The sequence below is a fragment of the Pelodiscus sinensis genome, chromosome 5, assembly GCF_049634645.1.
Source record: "Pelodiscus sinensis isolate JC-2024 chromosome 5, ASM4963464v1, whole genome shotgun sequence".
NCBI classification, from domain to species: Eukaryota; Metazoa; Chordata; order Testudines; family Trionychidae; genus Pelodiscus; species Pelodiscus sinensis.
Genome location: NC_134715.1, coordinates 116,237,888 through 116,257,473, shown reverse-complemented (window position 1 = coordinate 116,257,473; position 19,586 = coordinate 116,237,888). Strand labels below are relative to the sequence as shown.

Sequence of the window (19,586 nt, the reverse complement as noted above, 5' to 3'; positions counted from 1 at the left end):
CCCTGAAAACCAACCCAATGGCTAAAGTAATAGGGTAGCCCTTTGCACAGGGACCTGACAGCCAGGATCCATAAGGGGTAGTCCTTGGTTCAGGGCAAACTCAGTCTAGTGACCACAGTCAATATGGGGTGACCCTTTAACTCTCGGAGGCACAGCCTGGTGGCCATAGTCAATAGGAGATGGCCCTTCAACTCAGGGCAGCAAGGTCATAAGAACATAAGAACGGCCGTACTGGGTCAGACCAAAGGTCCATCTAGTCCAGTATCCTGTCTGCCGACAGTGGCCAGCACCAGGTGCCCCAGAGAGGGTGGACTGAACACGATGATCAAGTGATTTGTCTCCTGCCATCCTTCTCCAGCCTCTGACAGACAGAGGCCAGGGACACCAATTCTATCCCCTGGCTAATAGCCTTTTATGGACCTAACCTCCATGAAATTATCTAGCTTCTCTTTAAACTATGTTATAGTCCTAGCCTTCACAGCCTCCTCTGGCAAGGAGTTCCACAGGTTGAGTACACGCTGTGTGAAGAAGAACTTTATTTTATTAGTTTTAAACCTGCTACTCCTTAATTTCATTTGGTGTCCTCCTAGTTCTTCTATTATGGGAACTAATAAATAACTTTTCTTTATCCACCCTCTCCACATCACTCATGATTTTATATACCTCTATCTTATCCCCCCTCAGTCTCCTCTTTTCTAAACTGAAGAGTCCCAGTCGCTTTAACCTCTCCTCATATGGGACCCGTTCCAAACCCCTAATCATTTTAGTTGCCCTTTTCTGAACCCTTTCCAAGGCCAAAATATCTTTTTTGAGGTGAGGAGACCACATCTGTACTTCAGTTAGGCTGTGTCCAGACTCAGGGGCTTTTTCGAAAAAAGTAGCCTTTTTTCGAAAAAACTTCACCTGCGTCTAGACTGCAGCTGCGTTCTTTCGAAATTAAATCGAAAGAACGCGGCTTTTCTTTCGAAGGCGGTAAACCTAATTCCACGAGGAAGAACACCTTTTTTCGAAAGTGCTCTTTTGAAAAAAGGCGTTCTTGAAAGCAAACAGGGCTTTTTAGAAAGAGAGCATCCAGACTCACTCGCTGCTTTCTTTCGAAAAAGCGGCTTGCTTTTTCGAAACTTCCGCGTGCAGTCTAGACGCTCTCTTTCGAAAGAGGCTTGCAGTCTAGACATAGCCTTAGTCTATAAAGTGCCACAGGACTCCTCGCCGCTTTTGCAGATTCAGACTAACACGGCTACCCCTCTGATACTTCACATCTGTACACAGTATTCAAGATGTGGGCATACCATAGTTTTATACAGGGGCAGTAAGATATTTTGTGTCTTATTTTCTATCCCTTTCTTAATAATTCCTAGCATCCTATTTGCCTTTTTGACCACCGCTGCACACTGTGTGGAAGTTTTCAGAGAACTATCCACGATAACTCCAAGATCTCTTTCCTGATTTGTCGTAGCCAAATTAGCCCCCATCATACTGTATCTATAGTTGGGGTTATTTTTTCCGATGTGCATTACTTTACACTTATCCACATTAAATTTCATTTGCCATTTTGTTGCCCAATCACTCAGTTTGCTGAGATGTTTTTGGAGTCCCTCATAGTCTGCTTCTGTGTTGACCATCCTAAACAGTTTGGTATCATCCGCAAACTTTACCACCCCACTGCTTACCCCTTTCTCCAGATCATTTATGAATAAGTTGAAAAGGATTGGTCCCAGGACTGACCCTTGGGGGACACCACTAGTTACCCCTCTCCATTCTGAAAATGTACCATTTATTCCTACCCTTTGTTTCCTGTCTTTTAACCATTTCTCAATCCAAGAAAGGACCTTCCCTCTTATCCCATGGCCATGTAAGTTACACAAGAGCCTTTTGTGAGGGACCTTGTCAAAGGCTTTCTGAAAATCTAAGTATACTATATCTACTGGATCCCCCTTGTCTGCATGTTTATTAACCCCTTCAAAGAACTCTAATAGATTAGTAAGACATGATTTCCCTTTACAGAAACCATGTTGACTTTTGTCCAACAAATTATGTTCTTCTACATGCCTCACAATTTTATTCTTTATTATTGTTTCTACTAATTTGCCTGGTACTGAAGTTAGACTTACCGGTCTGTAATTGCCAGGATCGCCTCTATAGCCCTTTTTAAATATTGGTGTCACATTGGCTACCTTCCAGTCATTAGGTACGGAAGACGATTGAAAGGATAGGTTACAAACCACAGATAATAGTTCAGCAATTTCCAATTTGAGTTCTTTTAGAACCCTTGGATGAATGCCATCCGGTCCCGGAGATTCGTTAACATTAAGTTTTTCTGTTTGTTTCAAAACCTCCTCTAATGACACTTCAATCCGGGACAGTTCCTCAGATTCATCACCCACAAAGGACGGTGCAGATTTGGGAATCTCCCCAATGTCCTCAGCCGTGAAGACTGAAGCAAAGAAATCATTTAGTTTCTACGCAATGGCTTTATCTTCCTTGATTGCTCCTTTTATATCTTGATCGTCTAGGGGACCCATATGTTTTTTAGCAGGCTTCCTGCTTCTAATGTACTTAAAAAACATTTTGTTATTTCTTTTTGAGTTTTTGGCTAGCTGTTCCTCAAAATCTTTTTTTGCTTTTCTTATTACATTTTTACACTTGATTTGACAGTGTTTATGTTCCTTTCTATTTATCTCACTAGGATTGGACTTCCACTTCTTAAAAGATACCTTTTTGTCCCTCACTGCTTCTTTTACATGGTGGTTAAGCCACGGTGACTCTTTTTTAGGACTCTTGCTATGTTTTTTAATTTGGGGTATACATTTAAGTTGGGCCTCTATTATGGTGTCTTTAAAAAGTTTCCATGCAGCTTTCAGGGATTTGGCTCTAGTCACTGTGCCTTTTAATTTCTGTTTAACTAACCTCCTCATTTTTGTGTAATTCCCCTTTTTGAAATTAAATGCCAGAGTGATGGACTGCTGAGGTGTTCTTCCCACCACAGGAATGTTAAATGTTATTATATTATGGTCACTATTCCCAAGCGGTCCTATAATGGTTATCTCCTGGACTTGATCCTGCACTCCACTCAGGACTAAATCAAGAATTGCCTCTCCCCTTGTGGGTTCCTGCACCAGCTGCTCTAAGAAACAGTCATTTAAGACATTGAGAAATTTTATCTCTGCTTCTCTTCTTGAAGTGACATGTATCCAGTCAACATGAGGATAATTAAAATCCCCCATTATTATAGAGGTTTTTTTTTTTGGTAGCCTCTCTAATCTCCCTCAGCATTTCAATGTCAGTATCGCTGTCCTGGTCGTGTGGTTGGTAATATATCCCTACTGCTAATTTTTTATTATTGGAGCATGGAATTACTATCCATAGCGATTCTATTGAACATGTTGATTCATTTAATATTTTTATTTCATTTGATTCAACATTATCTTTCACATACAGTGCCACCCCGCCACCAGGTCTAGCAGCCAGAGTCAATAAGTTGGGAGTTGGCCCACCCCTACTCCACCAGGTCCTGACCCAGGGCCCTGTGAGCGGCAGAGGGATCTGCCACTCCCTCGGTGGGAAATTTGGCTGAGTTTACCTGGGTGCAAGAGGCCGCTCCTGCACCCTCCATGGGTTACTTCCTACTGATGCTGGTGGAGCGGCATCCCATGTAGTGGCTGGGTCTTCTGGTTCCCTGGAAGCTACTGAGTCGTAACACATAGTGGGTGGTTCCTAATACCCAAGTTTCCTCAGTCTCCCAATCCTCCTTTAACAAGTCAAGAAACCCTCGGGGTTGTCTCCCATAAAGGAGCTCAAAAGGAGATAACCCCGTCGAGGCTTGGGGGACTTTTCTTATAGTGAAGAGCAGAGCCAGTAGGAGCATATCCCAGTGTTGTGGATCGTCTTCTATGAATTTACGTAGCATTGATTTAAGGGTGCCGTCAAATTGTTCTACAAGTCCATCTGTGTGAAGGTTGTATACCAATGACCAGAGAGTTCGAATGTGCATGAGCCAACATAACTCAGTGATCAACTTGGATGAGACGTTGGCAACCTGGTCTGTCAAGATTTCTTTGGGTATCCCTACCCTCACAAATACCTTTGCTAATTAATTTGCCATATTTGTCTCAGTTGTTACTCAAAGTGGCACAGCTTCTGGATACTGGGTTGTGTAATCTACCATTACCAGGATGAATTGGTTCCCCATCTTGCTCTTCTCCAAGGGGCCGACAAGGTCCATCCCAACCTGCTCAAAATGGTACGCCGACAGCTGGTAAAGGTATGAGGGAGACCTTGGATATACCCTTAGGCCCTGCTTGTTGACATTCTGGGCATGAAGCGCAGTAGTCTCAGACTTCTTGGTATATGCCAGGCCAAAGAACCAGTGTACCACTCGCTGGAGGGTCTTTTTCCTATCTAGGTGTCTGGCCCAGGGAGTGGTGTATGCCAAATGTTGGAGGCTCCTGCATAGTCTCCAGAAGACCAACAACTGGTACGTCTCCTCTTGCGTCTGGGGGTCTGCTACTACCCGGTATAGTTGGTCTTTCCAGATCTCAAAGTGTGGCCCCTGTGGGTGCTTTATCTTCTTTGTGCTCTCAGGGTCTTGAACCTGTGCTTCCTCCCATGCTCAGCTCAGGATTTGGTCTTCCCTTTGCTCCTGCAGGAAGTCTACATCCTTTTCTGGTTCTACCCAGACATCTTCCTCCAATGGACTTTCCCTCAGTTCTGGATTTATTGTGGAGCCTGGACAGTTGAGGGGTCCTTCCTGGGGGGTCTCACTCTACTAGGAGTCCCAGCGGTCTTCCTTCTGGCACCCTTTGTTGCTGCCATTTAAGGTCTGGGTCTTCTGGTTCCCCAGCAGCTACTTCTCCCTTGGGGTTGTTCTGGGGTGGCGTGGCAGCGGTCTCCTGGGGCTCTGGCTCCTGATGTCTTGGTTGCTGGCTGGAGAAGCCGTGGAGCTCTGGTTGAAAGTCCTTCTCCTTCAGTGGCCAGTCCAGACTGAGCTGCTCTGCTGCCTTTTACTCTGCCCCAGCATATGGAGCATGCCCAGTCTGGGTGAAGGGGCAGGACTTCTCCACCCACAGGGTTTTAACCCCACCTGCTTCAGTGCAGAGTATGCACACCTCATCATACTGTAATATATTTGTTAATAACATAGAACATAACTATAGAAACATTTTCACTTGCTGGCCTTTTTGTCACATATAGGAACAAAATCGATGACGTACAGTTTTGCAGATGCTGTTAGCAAATATAAAAACAGGCTACCTTGGAATTTCCACACAAGAGGCTAATCTTGTCAACTACATGCATTTCCCCCCGTCCTTGCTACCTCTATATTAGAGTCATGAAGAGAGGGGGAAACAGAAGTCGGTGCTGGAGGGTGCTGTCTTAAAAGCCAGCTCTCCCCAGCACTGGCTTCACGGTGCCGTCTGCCCCTCACCCCATGCTGCAGAAAACAGAAACAGTCCTATAAGGAGCAGAGAGGTGTACTTAAATTGAAAAAAGCTATATTTCTCTTATTCCTCTCTACATCAACTGAGTTTTGCAAATATGAACAAAATATGCTATAATTCAACTTAAGATGTTACATTTCCTTTTTTCTGAAGTATATCTCTAGAGGATACTCAAGGTCCTTGAAACTGTTATACCTGGACATGCAAGTAATATCTACGTGATACTACATACAGGATATGTCTAAACTACATCCCTCTGTCGAAAGAGGGATTTAAATTAGACAAATAGAAAGTGCAAATGAAGCGGGTATTTTAAATATCCCACGCTTCATTTGCATAATCGCATCCCAGTGGTCTTTCGAAAAAAGGCAAAAGTGAAACCGCCGTCTAGATGTGGTTCTTTAAAAAAAACCCTCATTTTTTGAGGAATACAGGATCTTTCAAAAAAGGCATGGGGGGGCGGTTTCGAAAGAACAGCATCTAGACAGCGCTTTCACTTTCGAAATACCCTTTTTAAAAAAGATCGCTGTGATGCAATTATGCAAATGAAGCATGGGTTATTTAAATCCCTGCTTCATTTGCATTTTTTGTTTGCTTAATTTACATCCCTCTTTCGACAGAGGGATGTAGTTTAGACATAGCTCCAGAGATCATGGGGAACATAATCTTCTCTACTGTTTTATGCATCAGCCTCAAGATTAAAACATATTAATAACTGCAGCTGTTTGAAGTCCATTTTCTCTAGGCAATGTACAAGAGAAACTCTGAATTCTTGTATTGATGGGGTTAATAACGAAAATTCACTTTGCACCTGTATCTGATTAGTCTAGTTATAGGCTCTCTGAAGGATCAGCTTCTGAAGCATACTGTTGGGTATGATGAGAGTAATGTTAAATTCAGCAAGCTGGAGGTGGAGGGAAATAATGCAGAGCAAATGGTAATCTACTGAAGATAAAGTAGCTTAAATTTAAAGCACGGCATTAAGACTTTAGTGACTGTAGTTGGCATGTTTTGCCTGTGCCTGTCTCTCTCTCTGTTGTGGCTGTGACAAGGCAGCTTGTATGCCTTCTAAAAGATTAAAAGAAAGTTGTTACAGAAGATAATGCAAGATTTAGTGGGGCATGGATAGCAATATCCCCTTCTTTGGGCAGCCAGATTCCTGTGACTGTTTTGTTTTGAAGGCTAAGTTAAGTTTAATGTGTTGGAATTATAAGTTTATCAAAATAGATCTTCCATTTAAATCTGATTTATTGAACAAAGGAAATATCTGCAGTTAGTGAACTGAAATTGATTTTTGTTAATCACATTTAATTCAAAATTGTAGAACTAGTAGATCCCATTCTCTTACACCTAATTTTTTATTCAGGGATTAAAGGAAGAAAAACAAGCTTTCCTGCTTTTTCAAATTCCTATTGGGTTTTACCTTAGAATAAACTAGTAATTGAACAGAATTAGTTAAGTGAACTGACACAGAAGAAAACATTTTTTGTGTGCCTACAGAAAAGATTACTGATGTCAAAAGCTGATTTAGCACTTCAACAAACTGTAGTTCTAGTTGCTTTGCCAGTGGCTTCCACTAATTCAGTGGTTCAGCTTTCTTTAGAACTAAATATATATTGCTTCATTTTTTATAAATAGTTTTTGTGATTTTATAAAGGTAATCCTTAAAATGTTATAATTTCACATTTAAATTTAAAATAGAACTTTTTAAAAATATTAGTTCTTCAAGTGCTTGCTCATGTTGATTCCATTCTCAGTATGTGATCCCATATGCCTGACCTTTGAAGATTTTTGCTTTAATGGTGTCAGTATTGTCAGCTATGATGGCCTCATGTGCCAGTATATTAGGCACTGCTGGCCCTCTGCCCTCTCAGTTCCTTCTTGAAACCCACGGGGATCAGTTGGAATGCCTTTTTCTTGCTTTGCAAGGGCTAGCGGGTTTTCATCTCTTCTGACTTGGAGATTTAGGGCCTTGTGAATGGTTTCTTTATAGTAGTTAGTGTTAGGTAATTGATAAATTGTAGTTAGATAATTAGAGTCCCAAGGGACTCTGCCCAGGCAGGGTGTTCCCCAGTCTCAAAGGTTTAAGCCCTTCTCAAACTGCAACAAGCCTTTGCCCGTTAGTGACCCCCATAACAGCTGTCTGAAATACTCGGGGGAGTTACACGTGAAGGATGAATGTCTTATTTGCAAAAACTTTTGACCTAGGATTCAGAAATAGAATGACATCTTTCTGGGGACCCTCCTTATGGAGGCTGCTCTCTTCCTGGCTTCTGAGTCTTCCCAACTGGACTCTACCTCTAGCACCTTTGCCTTGGTGCATAGCACACCCCTAGCACCAGGTTCCACCCAGCACTACTCTCTGTTGCTGGTGCTGAAAAAAAAGGCCAAGAAACACAGCTCTCCAGCACTAGCCCAGAAAGGCCATATTGGGCAAAGGACCAATGGACATGTTTCTACAGTCAGAGCTCCTAGACCCCAAGGTGTCTGCTATGGACTCCTGGGCGTGATAGGGAACCCCAACTTGTGGCAGGGCCGATGCCTGCCCTGGATCTGCTGGCATTTGGAAAGCAAAGACCTCTACCAGTGCAGACGATGATATGTGTGCCAAAGGAAGCAGCAAAGGCTCCCTATGAGGGCAAACCAGCTATTAGGACTCCTTCCTCCCTCTCCCCTGCAGAAATTAGTTAAGCACCACTGATCCCCAGAGCCAAGGTAGCACTTTACAATTCCACACCACAGATCTCCAGCTTCATACTCCATGTCCTCTGCTACTCACTCAAGATCACAGACATTGTGATTGTGGTCTCCGCCCTCTCAATGTGGATCACCTAGGGAAAGCACTGGTCACCGTATTGGTGGTACCATTCAGCCTCCTGCTGATGATCTTCTCAATTCAGATTCCCTTCCTCTGGACTGTGGGAATGATTTCCATCAAAGTACCAGTCCTTCTGTCTCTGGCATGGGTCCTTTTATTCAAAATATTGGTCTCCAGTACCAACAGTTTCTGCTCAGATTTTAGCCCGGATCATGTCCTGCTATGACCTAGCAAAGGTCTTCCTGGCTCAGGTGCCAGTTCAGAATATCTTCACAGCCACTACCTGGTCATCTGTCCACACATTTACATCTCATTATGTGCTTGCTCACCAAGGCCAAGACTATGCTGGCTTTGGCAGAATTGTGTTGCAAGCTCCACAATTGTGAACTCCCACCTCTAGGGATAAAGCTTGTTAGTCAACATGAGCAAGTACTCCAAGAAAAAAAAAATGGTTACCTCCATTTTGTTCTTTGGGATGTGTTGCTTATATCCATTTCATTGCCTACTCTCCTGCCCCTGTGTTGGAGTTGCTGACAAGAAGGAACTGAGAAGGCATAGGGCCAGCAGTACCTAATATAGTGACACATGAGAATAGCATTCTAGAGGGCACCACAGCCACCTCTACTGATACCACTCAAGCATAAATTTCCAACGGCCATATATGTGGACCAGGGGTCTGCAAAAGGGCCTCCATGGGCCAGATGCAGCCTGCCAAGAGGCTTGATCCGGCCCACAGAGGCCCTACCATTCTGCCGCCCCCAGGCAATTAGGGTCTGGGGTGGGAGGAAGTGCACAAAGTTTCCTCTGCCCTTCCAGGGACATGTGGTGCTTTGAAGCACTGCACTTCTGGCGGGGAAGGAGGAGGTTTCACACGCTCCCCTGCCCCCAGGCCAATGAGGGCCTGGAAGTGTGGGGAGTGCACAAAATTTCCTCTGCCCTGCAAGGAGCACTGCACTTAGAAGTGCCACATGCTCCTGGCAGGGCAGGGGGAGGCTTCACTTGCTCCCCAGGCTCTGATTGGCCTGGGGGTGGGGGAGCATGGGAAGTCTCCTCCCACGGCCAGGGGCATGGGTGCCTAGGAAGAGCCTGGGGGATGGGCAAAATCATGGTCTGGGGGTGGGGAAACCTGGAAGCATCCTGGCCCCGCCCTGTCCGTTTGAGCCCCACCCCTTCCGGTGCAGCCTCGGGCCACTAATTATTGCCCACCCCTGATGTGGATACATGCACACCTAGAATGGAATGGACATGAGCAACACATCTCAAACAATAACAATTACAAAAAGCAGGTAATCTTTTTTTTTTAATCCACACTGGTTTTCATTTCAATCATTATGTAAAAATAAAGCCTTATGCTAAAAGATTAGGACTCACTTCTCTTTCGTTTGAAATTGGTGCACAACTCCCATTGATTTCAACAAAATCAAGCCTCATGTCTGTCTTCACATTAATGCTCTGAGTTTTAAGAACATCGTACTTCAAAATAGGTCTGCCTTCTTCATATAGGATTTAATCTTGTATAATGATTATCACACTGCATTTACATTTCAGATTTTTAACTTGATGAAGTTTGATAGCTATACTCGCTTTCTGAAATCCCCACTTTACCAAGAATGTATCCTGGCTGAAGTGGAAGGTCGGCCTCTACCTGATCCTCAGCATGTTCCCAGCAGCCCTACATCTAAACACAGTATCAGCTCAGAGCGGTCCCATATATCAACACCAAAAAAGGTGACTTTTTGATTAAATTGTTACTTTTCTGAAAACTAAGTTCTTAGCTATAGCTGAACTTCCCCTTCTCTCCCCCAAATTTGTTGGAAGATCAACAGAAAAGTATAGAAGCTAATAAGTGTGCTAGTGTTGACATAGTATCTAATTTATAATGCATTGTGTACAAATTATTTTGTTGATAGGTTATCAGTTACTAACTCCCTTTTAATATAATTTTATTTATGTATTACATAAATAAACACATTTGTTCTACCGCTAAAATTGAGGTATCTATATGTTCCAATTCAGAAAGTTGATTTTGATTGAGATCTATGATTGTTAGGAAACTAAGTTCTGGTATTTTCACCTGTAGGTATCCAATTAAAATTCAACCAGGGTTAGTAGTGAATGCTGGTACAATTGAGAGTGCTTTAAATAGCCTAGATGGCATGAGTTGATAATTCCAGTCAAATTCCCAATGGGCAAGTGTTTACATCACAAAACCCAACACTGCTACTGTCAAAATACTATCCCTTCTGTCCATCCAGCAGAGAAGTTAGGGTATGTCTACACTACCCCGCTAGTTTGAACTAGCGGGGTAATGTAGGCATACCGCAATTGCAAATGAAGCCCGGGATTTGAATTTCCCGGGCTTCATTTGCATAAGCCGGGGGCCGCCATTTTTAAATCCCGGCCGGTTCGAACCCCGTGCCGCGCGGCTACACGCGGCACGAACTAGGTAGTTCGAACTAGGTTTCCTAGTTCGAACTACCTAGTTCGTGCCGCGTGTAGCCGCGCGGCACGGGGTTCGAACCGGCCGGGATTTAAAAATGGCGGCCCCCGGCTTATGCAAATGAAGCCCGGGAAATTCTAATCCCGGGCTTCATTTGCAATTGCGGTATGCCTACATTACCCTCCTATTTCGAAATAGGAGAGTAGTGTAGACATACCCTTAAGAATTAAATAACATTTCTCATCCTTAAAATTTATCCCTATACTAGAATAATGTTCAGCTTCTGATCCTTAAGGGTGACTGCATTAAGAAAACTTGTATCTGATTATATATTTAAATAGAAAACTACCTGGGATTGAGAATCCATGCTTTAGACCAGTGTTTCTTAAACTTTGTGTTCTGCAGTACACCGGTGTGCCGCAAGGCAGTCGGAGGTATGCAGTGGAGAAAAACAGAATACAAAATGGATGCCCTTAAAGGGGCAGGTGACCTTTTTTTTCTCAATAACTTTCCTCCTGACCTTTTTTTTTCTCCTCAACAAAAATCCTTGGTGTTCCCCGTAAAAAAAATTGTTTGGTGTTCCTCGCTCTTCAAAAGTTTAAGAAACACTGTTTTAGACAATATGTTTGCAAGAGCACTCTAGCTAATACTTTAACTGTGTTTTAATGGTAGTTAATTGGAAAATCAAAGTCAGGAAGGTCCTTAAATGAAGAATCTGGAGAGGACGATGCTGAGAAGAAAAAAAAAGGGACATTTTTCTCCTGGACAAGAAGTAAGAGTGTGGGGAGATCACAGAAAAAAAAGGAAAATGATGACTACCAAAATGGTGAGTTTCCATGTCCTGCTTTGTTGCAAGATTGCTTTAGCACTAGACAGTAGCTCCTACTTTTAACACTCAGCAGGGAATCTACAACTCTTTTGTATACATGAGTTGGATCAGATTTTTAATTATCTCCTGAGATGTGACAGAAGTTAATAGTCGAGTCATGGAGTTTTATAGGAACAGTCATGGAAATAGGTAGCGGTCTATAGACAAAAGTCTGGGGTATGAGAAATTAGAGCATTAAAGGCTTTCTGCTTCAGTGTTCTGGACCAGTGGGATTTCCCTCAGCTATTTAAATGTGCTTTCACCAATTTCCAAGGGGTTTTTTTTGTCCATCCTGCTGCACTCTTACTACAGGCAGACTCTCATGCTCTCTTATATTCAAATCCTGCCTTTGCCATCCTGGGGGAGTTAAACAGCTAGGGTATATCTAGACTACAGGCTTTTGTCTACAGAAGTTTTGTTGACAGATACTGTTGACAAAGTTTGGGTCGACAAAGAGCATCTAGACTACATCCAGTACTGTCAACAAAGCAAGCCGCTTTGTCGACTGACAGTGTAGACGCAAAGGACAGTGTAGATGCAATAATGCCTTCTGTCGACAGAACTCTGTTGACAAAAGGCTTTATTCCCCGTAGAATGAGGTTTATCGCCATCGACAAAACATTATGTCGAGAGAACTCAGTGGCAATGTAGATGCAGGTATAGTTTTGTCGACAAAAGTCCAGTTTTGTCGACAAAACCCTGTAGTCTAGACACACCCCTAGATATGCAAATAAAGTCATATATGTTTCTATGCCCAGTTCCCTTCAGTTGGAGCTCATGATGCTGCAATTGTGCCCCTTTTACTTCCCTTCGAGACCAACTCATGCAGATCCAGACTTAGTCTGTCTCCCATCTCATGGCAGACAGAATGGCCTCTTGCAATTTGGTCTGTGGCAGAGTAGGAGACTAGTGGGCCTGTTGTACCAAATAAAAGCAAGCAGGATCTTATGAGGGGGATAAGGCAAAAAGCCACATTTATTGTAAAGATAATAATAAAAACAAAGAAAAGATAGAAGCAAACAACGTTGTTTAACTACTTATTCCTAACACTACTTAACCCTTATACACTTGTATGTATATTATATATATATGTATATAAACATTCATTCATACATCCATTCATTCAAGTTCTGTGTATAGTTACCAGCCTGGAAGTTGCTTGTGACAGAATACTGGCCAGGTATTCTGTACACAAGTGATGGTAGTGGGGAGCGAAGTCCTGATCAGATGCGCATCTGAAGCTCCTGGTGGGCTGGCAGCAGAACCTTGGACTCTGATTCCATTGTTTTTTAGTCCAGTTCTTATAGGAATTTCTTCCTATGCCAGTCTATGGAAATTGCTGTATCATGCTGATGTCTCCAGGGTGGCTGCCAGGTGCTCATCAGTGATCTCATCGGGTGGACCTCCAGTTTCTCCACTTGACACCTTTTGGTTGCACTGGCACCTGACGCCTTCTTCAGCCCTTTGTTGCTGTATTCTCAGGCTGGCACCTCTTAGAACCATTCACTCATCATCCAAGCACTCTCTCTCTCTTACATACATTCCTTAATGTTTCCCATACAATGTTTTTGTATAATAATAACTTTACATATATCAGAGTTATAGTTACAAAAAGTTTCTGGTAATAATAACTTTACATATATCAGAGTTGTAGTTACAGAAAGTTTCTGGGTGGTATTGCTTAAAACATTCTCTGAGTGCTGAATAAAGTTACAATGTTTTAAAGAGAACAGGCCTCAATTAAGTAACAATGGCCTTAGTCAATTACAGGGCTTGGCTCCCATAGCAGAGTTAATGGCTTGACAATGCATTGTTACAATGTATCTCTGCAATGTCAATTTCAAGCAGCCCCTTGCACAAGCTTGAGCATGCCCTGGAGCACAGGGGGGGGGGGCTGTTTCTGGTTACATAGGATTATATTTTTAACAGTTCTAAGTTATATTACCTAATACATTATATTCTAAAGGGGGCAATAATAATAATAAATCTAAACATTTAACAATTTTAACAAATAATAATAAGTAAGAAGAATTAATAATAAATCTAAATACTTTAAGTTGTGGGGAACAAATTATGGGGAGTCACTTCCATTTGGGGGAATCACATTTTTAATACATTAATATGTTACCCCTACAGGCCAGCCCTGCTAGTAACATTAGGAACTGAAGCTGTTACCTCCCAGTCAGAGCAGGTGGTATGTCACGTATTAGCTCTGAGCCAGTTTCTGGAAGCCCCTTTCCATCCAGCATTTGTCTGGGTTAGTAGTTCTTCAAAGGTGCCTCCCTACTATACTCCTATAGCAGGTTGTACTTGTTCAAGCAGTTCTGCTTGCAGGGACCAAGTACAATTTAGAAGATAAATCAAAACAGAGACATGGAGTAAAAAGAACTAAATATCCTAATTCCCTTTCCTCTGGGTCAGGAAAGTTAATCAGAGAGTTAGTGTATTGTGCTTTGTAAGCACTAGGATCACAGTGTACAAGTTCCCATATCCTTTCATAGCCATGATGGGGACGTTCCTCTCAGATCCCTTTATTTATTTATTTTAAATGGGCCTTCAGTTTTCACAGGCAGAAATGTTTTGGGGACCTACTCTGTAGCTCCGATATCTGAATTTCTTCATAAGTTATGAGCTAAGAACAATCCAGCTGAAGAAAGCACAGAACCCAAACCAAGAAGTGTAACTGATAAGAGCAAATTTTGCAAGCCACTGATTTTCATTCTATTTAGTAAGTTGAAACAGCAGAAGGAAATCTCATGGAATTAGAATGGTGTTGTAGAATGCTTTGTTCTAGAAATCCATTTTACAGATAAAGAAATTACTTCACCCGAAAAAAAAATCCCAAAAGGAGACATAGAAGAATCATTTAGGGAGGTAGAATGAGTTCCATAGGCACAGAATGTTAATAAAACATAATATAATTGGCAGCGACAGGGTTATGTAGCTTGTTCTTTCAGCTGCTAGTCAGTCAGTTTTTGTTGAGAAAATTGTAGATCTTGTATAAGGGCAAATGTGATGGGATCAATACCCACCTTATGTGAGTGCTTCCTCTGTGTGCATGTGTCTGCATTATACTCTGGTGAATTCATGGTTAGTGGTTCTCAGGTGATTTCTCTAGTCCCATCTGGAGTCCTGTTTTTAAATTATCTCAGTTGTGGTATGGGACTGTGTGACCGTGTCCCCACCCTTGGTCCGTCTTGGGGTGGGGGGCGGTCACTCGTCTCTTCGGGTAATTCGTTTAGCCTCGGGCGACGAGTCCGTTTATGGTTAGGGTTCCCTCGGGGGGGAGAGAAGGAAGGGGGGCCCGGGCCCGCCCTCACTCCCGGGCCCCAGCCCAGGGCCCTGAGGACGGAGACTATCCGTAAGTCTCTGTCCAACTGGTGGGGGGGATGCCCCTAAACACACAAGCCCACGGGCTATTTCGCCGCCCTGCCCTGGGCTACTTCCTTCCTCTCCCCTACCCCGGCTCCAGGGTGTCGGTCCTCCACCGCCGATTCCTCCTGCCGAGACCGTCGGCGTCTCTGCGGCTCCTCCGCCGCCGGGGGGGTGCTCCCGCAGCCTCCTCGCGCTCCCCTCCCCTTCTCCGGCGGCCAGCCAGCTTTTAAAGATCCCCGCCGGCCTGGGGGGGGGGGGGTTTACGCGCCCCGCCCCCCTTTTGCGTCCGCCGCTGCACGCGCTCTTTCCCCCCCGCCCCTCTGGCGGGGCCGCGCCCCGCTCAGATGTGCTGCCGCGCCTCTCCAGCTGGGCGTGTGAGCAGCCGGCACAGCGGCGGTAGGTGCTTCGCTGCCCCTCTCCCAGGGCACAGAGTCTTAGTGGTTGGGTGCGGGGTCTTGGCGTCCCGTCACAGGCTGTATACCCAGGACTTCTTCCTTGGAGATACTACTCTCCTGAGGTCCTCCCCAGGTTCAGTCCTCATCCAGTCTCTGTAGCCAGCCAGGAGCTCCCTTAATGCTCTCCCAGTTCTTGCTTGTAAATTGTCGTTAGCTCAGTCCAAGCAATCATCCAGGAGACACTCACTCCTCTGATCCCTGCTCCTACTTAACCTGTGGTTGTGCTGCATTCCTTCATGCAGCTGGGCATACAGTCCTTCTCCTCCAACTCCTAGTAGAAGCTCAGCCCAACAACTCTTACCAACTTTCCCTTGCTCTGTTCTATCACTTCTTTTTATATGGCCCTCCTGGGCCTATCTGATTGCCTTCTAGCCTGCTTGGAGGATCTCTTGGGATGGGTGTGGCAGAACCCTGTGGTCTCCAGAGGCTCAGTCCACCCCTTCACAGCAACACTAAACTGTTTTTAGCTAAATGAGGTCTGGGCTAATTGCATTGTGTTTGAAATAATTTCTATTAGTGAAAATATTTGCATTTCTGCAGCTTACAGAAATGAAAGAGCGTCACATTTTAGCATCTGTAGAGGTTTGCACAAAGCAATTAACAGGTAAACAGTTAAAAAAATATTGCAAAACCAAAACTACAAATTCTGAAATCTACTATCACAGTCAGCTAATCCCAGGTCATGTATTTACTGCTGTCTCTCTTTCCCCAATATCTGCCTACCATCTTTCTTGAAAAGCATTGTAAGCTGTTCAGTTGATGTCGGCGGGTGGGTGGAGGGTGGTTCATGTATGTGAACGATGGTTGCAGAATCAGATATTAAGATTCGACCTAAACTTTAATAAGTGATAAGGGATTGAATTATCAAATTTTGGGTGACCAATCTGAGACACCTTAAAAGAACTTGACTTTTCAGGTATCTGCTACTCACCTTGAAAGTATCATAGTCAGTTTTTAAAATCTAGGCAGGCACCTCTAAAAACATGAACCTTATTTTTCACCTGCTTACAAAAAGCCATGAACACCTGTAGTATTACATAAGAAATAAATAAGTAAAGTTAAAAGATGTTTAAATGTTCAGAAGGTGAAGAAGTACAAGTATTTAGACTTTTTTTTCCTCAGATTAGAAAATGAATATTACAGACAGATGACGTGAGGTTTTGTAGCACCTTTAATGTATAATAAAACCAAACATTTCTAACTACCACTCTACTTTTCCCACTCTCAGACTCTATGCATACCAATGGATTATTTTGCAGACGTGAATCACAAGGCTCCATGTCATCAGCTGCAAGTCTTGAACTGGTAAGGGCCAGCTCCTTAGAATCAAATAGTATGTGAAGAGTAGGAAAAAAAATGTGAGTGATTGTTTCCTAGGAAATCAATAATATCCCAATTTTTCTGCTATCTTATAAATAAACAGAATATCTATATGTATTTTAATTAAAATGTTATATTACTTTTAGAATGAACTTTTAAAAACTATTTATAGCTATTCTCATTTTGTGAAATAAGAAGGGTCTAATTGTTTAAATCTGTCAGATGAATAGTTAAATATTTTTGACGCACGCTGTTAGCGCTACCTGTGATTCTAAATTATCTTGATTATGATCGAAGGATAAATATCTCTTTTATGTATTTCATATTGCTGATTTTTTTGTAAATTGTACTATCAACTTCAAGCTATTCTGTTTCCTAGCTACCCCAACTTTTCTGTTCCTCTGGACAATGTAATAAAAGTTTGCACTTCTATGGAGTCTTTCAATCCAAGGATGCTAAAGCCTTTATCAAATTGACCCTGCTTGCCTACCAGCTACTGTAGTCCTTAAATTCTGCTATGAACAGCTGTCTGCTGAATTTCTCTTTTAGTCTTCTTCTTTGTGATCATATGTGAGTTTGAGTTTATTTCCCTTATGCCTGGGCTTTGTCCAGCCCCAAAGTCGAGGTTCTCTCCTTCCCCTTCTGGTCACTATGGCTTGACTCTGTTCCCATTGTTTGAGGAATAAAAGAGTGAAGCATTCTCCTGCAAGTCACACACTACCATACATGTTCATGTATGGAGAAAAAAGAAGAGACCATAGTTACAAACAGTGTAGTTTTGCCTTCAAAGTCCAAGCTGAATTAAGTACAAAAAGTAAACAGTATAAATGATGAAAAATAAGCTTGAAATCATCTGTGACGGGGCAGCCCCGCCCCGCACTCAAGCCCAGGGAAACCACCTGGGGCCGGGGGCGGAGAAGACCCCACCCACACAGCCCTACTGGGCATGCTCCAAAGGGAGCAAAGGTACAAGAGGCTGCTGGCCTGCTCAGAAAGGGCAGACTGCGACCTGAGCAGGAGCTAGCAACCACTGGTCAGAGAGGGAGTCGCCAAGGGAGCTGAGCGTGCTGCTGCCGGGCCTCCGCCGGGCTCGGCCCCAACGCCGGAGCCGCCGACCGACCACCCGTGACCCGAGCACCGGACCGGACTCTGCCAACTTTGCGGCTGCCCGAGACCCTGGCAAGTGGGGACCGGGGTAACAAACCCGGAACTGTGGACTAGGCCTCTGGGCCTGCAAACTGTGGACTAGGCCTCTGGGCCTGCAAACTGAGGACTAGGCCCCTGGGCCTGCAAACGGTGGACTAGGCCAGTGGGCCGTATTTCCCCTAAGAGAGGGGCATTGTACTTTGGAACTAGGCCAGTGGGCCGTATTTCCCCTAAGAGGGGGGCAGTATACTTTGAGGGCTAGACCCAAACGGGCCGAAATAGGCCCCGGATGGGGGTGGCAACCCCAAGACAGGGGCGAGCCCCCCGACATCATCCAAGATTTAAAGTGAATTTTAGCAAAGTCTATAAAAGAGCATAATTTAAAAATATTCTTTATTATCCTGACAGTATCCCTTTGACTTACAAATGTGATTCTAAGAGTCATACAGATTCTTGTTGATGTATGTGATACTAGTGGATAAACCGAGACATAAACAGTGCAGAGCCATATTGGTAGCATCCGTTTAAATTGAGTGTTTATTAAATGCTTCAAAATAATATCTGGTAAAACCAATGTAGTGGAGTTGTTCCTTTTGAAACTTTGTGTACTAAGATGATTTTTCTGTGGCTATAACTAGGCCCTACCAGGTTCATGGCCGTGAAAAACATGTGATGACCCATGAAATCTGGTTTTCCTTGTCACATTTGGCTACTGTAGGAAGGTCATGGAATTGACACTTACTTCTGTGCTCCCATCAGAGCTGAGTGGTCAGAGGGCAGTGGCTTCTGGCCAGTCACCCAGCTTTGAAGGAGGTGATGCTAGCAGCAGCACAGGACATGATATAGAAGGGGGCCATCATTTTTGAAGGAGCAGGGCTGGCCTAATGGGTGGGCGATTGCCCAGGGCACTGTAGTCAAGGTGGCGGAGCTTGGCATGGGCTGGATTGAGGAACCCCTACTGGAAGATTCCTTCTAAGCAATGAGCTCCAGCAGCTAGTTCTAGCCATCCTGGGGAGGAATAGAACTTTCTCTTCTCCTGCACAGGCTGCTGTCAGAGCCAGGTCAGACCCACCTCTGGGAACCTCTCCCAATGGCAGAAAGTTCCATGGAAGTTGGCTGGGAAACCAGTCTGAAAGCAGTGCCAACACCAGCAGCAATGCAGAAGTAAGGATGGGAATACTGTGACCTCCTTCAGTAGCCTTGCAACTGCCCCCATGACCTCTGCTTGGGTCAAGACCCCCACAGTTAACACTAAAATTTCAGATTTAAATTTTTAAAATCATGGAATGTAAGATTTTAAAAATCCTATGACTATGAAATTTACCAAATTGAACTGTGAATTTGATAGGGCCCTAGCTGTAATAAATCTGTTACCACTGCACAACTAAAACAAGTTGCCCTAATTACAAAATCTATGGCCATTTAGATAAATAGTTTATAAAGATGAGTCCTCTTTCAGACACCTTACCTCGGTTTCCCTCTCTAGCTTGTGTGTATTGGGATCACTGCTGTGTTCTGCACATTTCTTGTAGGTTAAGGGTGACAGAGGCCCTATTTCTTTATGTGCATGTGGGGATTGGTAGGTTTGTACCCAGCCATCCTGATTGGAAGTTTCTGTTGGAGAAAAGATCTTTAAAATTCAGTTCTGTTAGAAAAGTGTCTGTAAAAATTGCATTTTATGGTTTCATGTCTATTATCAACTTCAGTTCAGTTGAATATGAAGCTG

General features: G+C 43.7%; 1 protein-coding gene across 11 annotated transcripts in view; it reads left to right on the top strand.

Moving 5' to 3' along the window:
- Positions 1-19,586, top strand: part of RGS12 (regulator of G protein signaling 12) — a 169,432-nt gene that overhangs the window by 110,819 nt on the left and 39,027 nt on the right. For all 11 annotated transcript variants that reach the window (XM_075930830.1, XM_075930829.1, XM_075930831.1 and 8 more), the window contains 3 exons: positions 9,805-9,984; positions 11,369-11,522; positions 16,623-16,699. In XM_075930830.1, the coding sequence (XP_075786945.1) occupies positions 9,805-9,984; positions 11,369-11,522; positions 16,623-16,699 (411 nt within the window). The remainder of the gene's footprint in view (positions 1-9,804; positions 9,985-11,368; positions 11,523-16,622; positions 16,700-19,586) is intronic.